The following is a 2,283-nucleotide window of genomic DNA, read 5'->3' as shown; positions in this document are numbered from 1 at the left end:
CTGGGACGGGGCGGGATGCCCGTGGTTGGCACCCGCTGCTGCCTCCCGCGTCTGCCGACCCCGTCTGAGGCCCCCGAGGCCGCGGGTCCGCTGGCGACGGAATGGCCCCCGCGTGCCCCGAGGAGCGGGCGGCTCCGTGGGCATGGCGGGGGGCCGGAGGGGCTGGCGAGAGGCGGCGGGCGGCGATGGAGGGCAGGCACCCATCCTGCACCCATCGCTCCTTGTCCTGTCTGTGGTGTTTGCAGATCCAGTCATGGAGCTCATGGAAGGGAAGGTCGTCTCCTGCAAGAAACTCTTCACCTTCCTGCTCTTCATCTTCATCTTCACCTCCTGCCTCTTGGTTTCTGTTCGTCAGTTCGGGATTTCTGAGCCGCAGCATCACGATTCCAGTCCCTCCAAACAAGTAGCCCACGCTGGGAACGCCGGCAACCCACCAAAAACCAGCAGCCTGCCGAAGAGCGAGCGCCCGCTGACCATCCTGCTGTGGACGTGGCCCTTCGGTACCCACTTTACCTTCATGAACTGCTCGAAATTGTACAGAACCCCCGACTGCCACTTCACCATCGACCGCAGCTGGTCCCAAAAGGCTGACGCTGTGATTGTGCACCACAGGGATGTGTGCAAGAACATGAACGAGCTGGCCCAGCAACCCAGACCCCCTTCCCAGCGCTGGATCTGGTTCAACCTGGAGTCCCCCACTAACTCTCCAAACTTAGGCGCCATGGACAACGTCTTCAACCTGACCATGTCGTACCGGAGAGACTCGGATATCTACACCCCTTACGGGCAGCTACATCTCCTCACCGAGCCCCAGCCCTTCAACATCCCGCCCAAGACCAAGCTGGTGGCCTGGATTGTCAGCAACTGGAAACCAGCATTGCAACGGGTAAAGTACTATGAGGAGCTGAAGAAACACATCACTGTGGACATCTACGGGAAGCAGCACTTGCCCCTGTCCAGGGACGACGTCCTCTCAACCATGTCCCAGTACAGCTTCTACCTGGCGTTTGAGAACTCGCAGCATGAAGACTACATCACCGAGAAGCTCTGGAAGAACGCCTTGACTGCTGGCACCGTCCCTGTCGTTCTGGGGCCTCCTCGAGAAAACTACGAGCTCTTCTTGCCCCCCGACTCCTTCATCCATGTCGATGACTTCGCCAGCCCTGCGGACTTGGCACAGTACCTGCAGGAGCTGAGCAAGGACTCCGAGAGGTACCAGCGCTACTTCCAGTGGCGCAAGTGGTTGAAACCTTCTCCCGGGCCCAGCTGGGCCGTGCATGTCTGCAGAGCTTGTCTCTTCTTGCAGACGACAGAGGCCAGGTACCGGGTTGTGCCCCATCTGTCCCGGTGGTTTGTTTAACTGCTGTTGGCTCAGCTCTCTGCTGCAGCTACGATCTTTTTGTTCTTGCTGGCGGGTTGCGGTTTCATGGGATGATTGAACTTGATGGAAACGGAGGGACATGAGGAGCTTTGAAGTGAACAAAGACAAGGAAGCAATTAGGTGTTTCCATGTCTTTGTCTTACTGGAGAATAGGCTGTCAGAGTAGGACTCGTGCTTGTCTTTGCTAATCTGTTAGTTACCTGAACAACTCGTTGTACTGGCTACAGCTTGGTCTTTAGAGAAGTTCACCTCTGATCTCTGCAAACAATTCTGGATCTGCTCCACAGCTTGGAGAGCTGAAGCAAGTCTCCAAGAGGGAAAAGTGAACGAGCAATACCTACCTTAAACCTGTCTCGAGGACTTTGTACTGTGCAAAGTTCCAGCTTGAAGGAGTGGCTGTGCCATGAGGCTGCCTGCTGCTGCGGGAGGAACCGGCCATGCTCCTCTCTCCCAGCCCCGGTCCTGCCCCTGCTCTGCCTTGGGCTCTCCCTGACTGCCTTCGGGGTGCTGCATCAGGATGCTAAGTGGGCGGAAAACTCCTCAATTTATTTTACAAGGCTGTTTTTTGGACAGCTTAGCAAGACACGGTGGGTTTGAGGAGGAGTCCGACAGCAGAAGAGTGGTGCAGGTGAGGTGTGGGGTACCAAGGATCCCCCGGAAAGCACCGTAAGTTTTAGTGCCTGCAGCACCCTGCGGCAAGGAGACCGTCAGGACCACCCTTGATGAGCTGCCTCCTCCTGTCCGCCTCGACCATCGCAACTTCTGGCACCAGCTGATGTCTCTGGGCCCCGTGTTTAAAAACCAGTGAATAATTAATTGGCCTTTATTGAGCTTCCTGCTGCCGCTCAGGTCTTATCATTGGAAATTGTTTCCCTTTCAGGTCGGGGAGCACCATTGCATGG

At 56.8% G+C, this 2,283-nt stretch overlaps 1 protein-coding gene across 1 annotated transcript; it reads left to right on the top strand.

Annotated features, from left to right (window-relative positions):
* The first annotated feature begins 253 nt into the window (after nucleotides 1-253).
* LOC104378934 (3-galactosyl-N-acetylglucosaminide 4-alpha-L-fucosyltransferase FUT3-like) lies at nucleotides 254-1,360 on the top strand. Its single transcript, XM_009986085.2, has one exon. The coding sequence runs from the start codon at nucleotides 254-256 to the stop codon at nucleotides 1,358-1,360; it is 1,107 nt and encodes a 368-aa protein (XP_009984387.2).
* The last annotated feature ends 923 nt before the right edge of the window (nucleotides 1,361-2,283 follow it).

Source organism: Tauraco erythrolophus, chromosome 28 (assembly GCF_009769465.1).
Source record: "Tauraco erythrolophus isolate bTauEry1 chromosome 28, bTauEry1.pri, whole genome shotgun sequence".
NCBI classification, from domain to species: Eukaryota; Metazoa; Chordata; class Aves; order Musophagiformes; family Musophagidae; genus Tauraco; species Tauraco erythrolophus.
This window is presented reverse-complemented; position numbering and strand designations above follow the sequence as displayed.

Coding starts and splice junctions, on each gene's coding strand:
- LOC104378934 (XM_009986085.2), top strand. CDS start 254: ATGGAGCTCATGGAAGGGAAGGTCGTCTCCTGCAAGAAACTCTTCACC.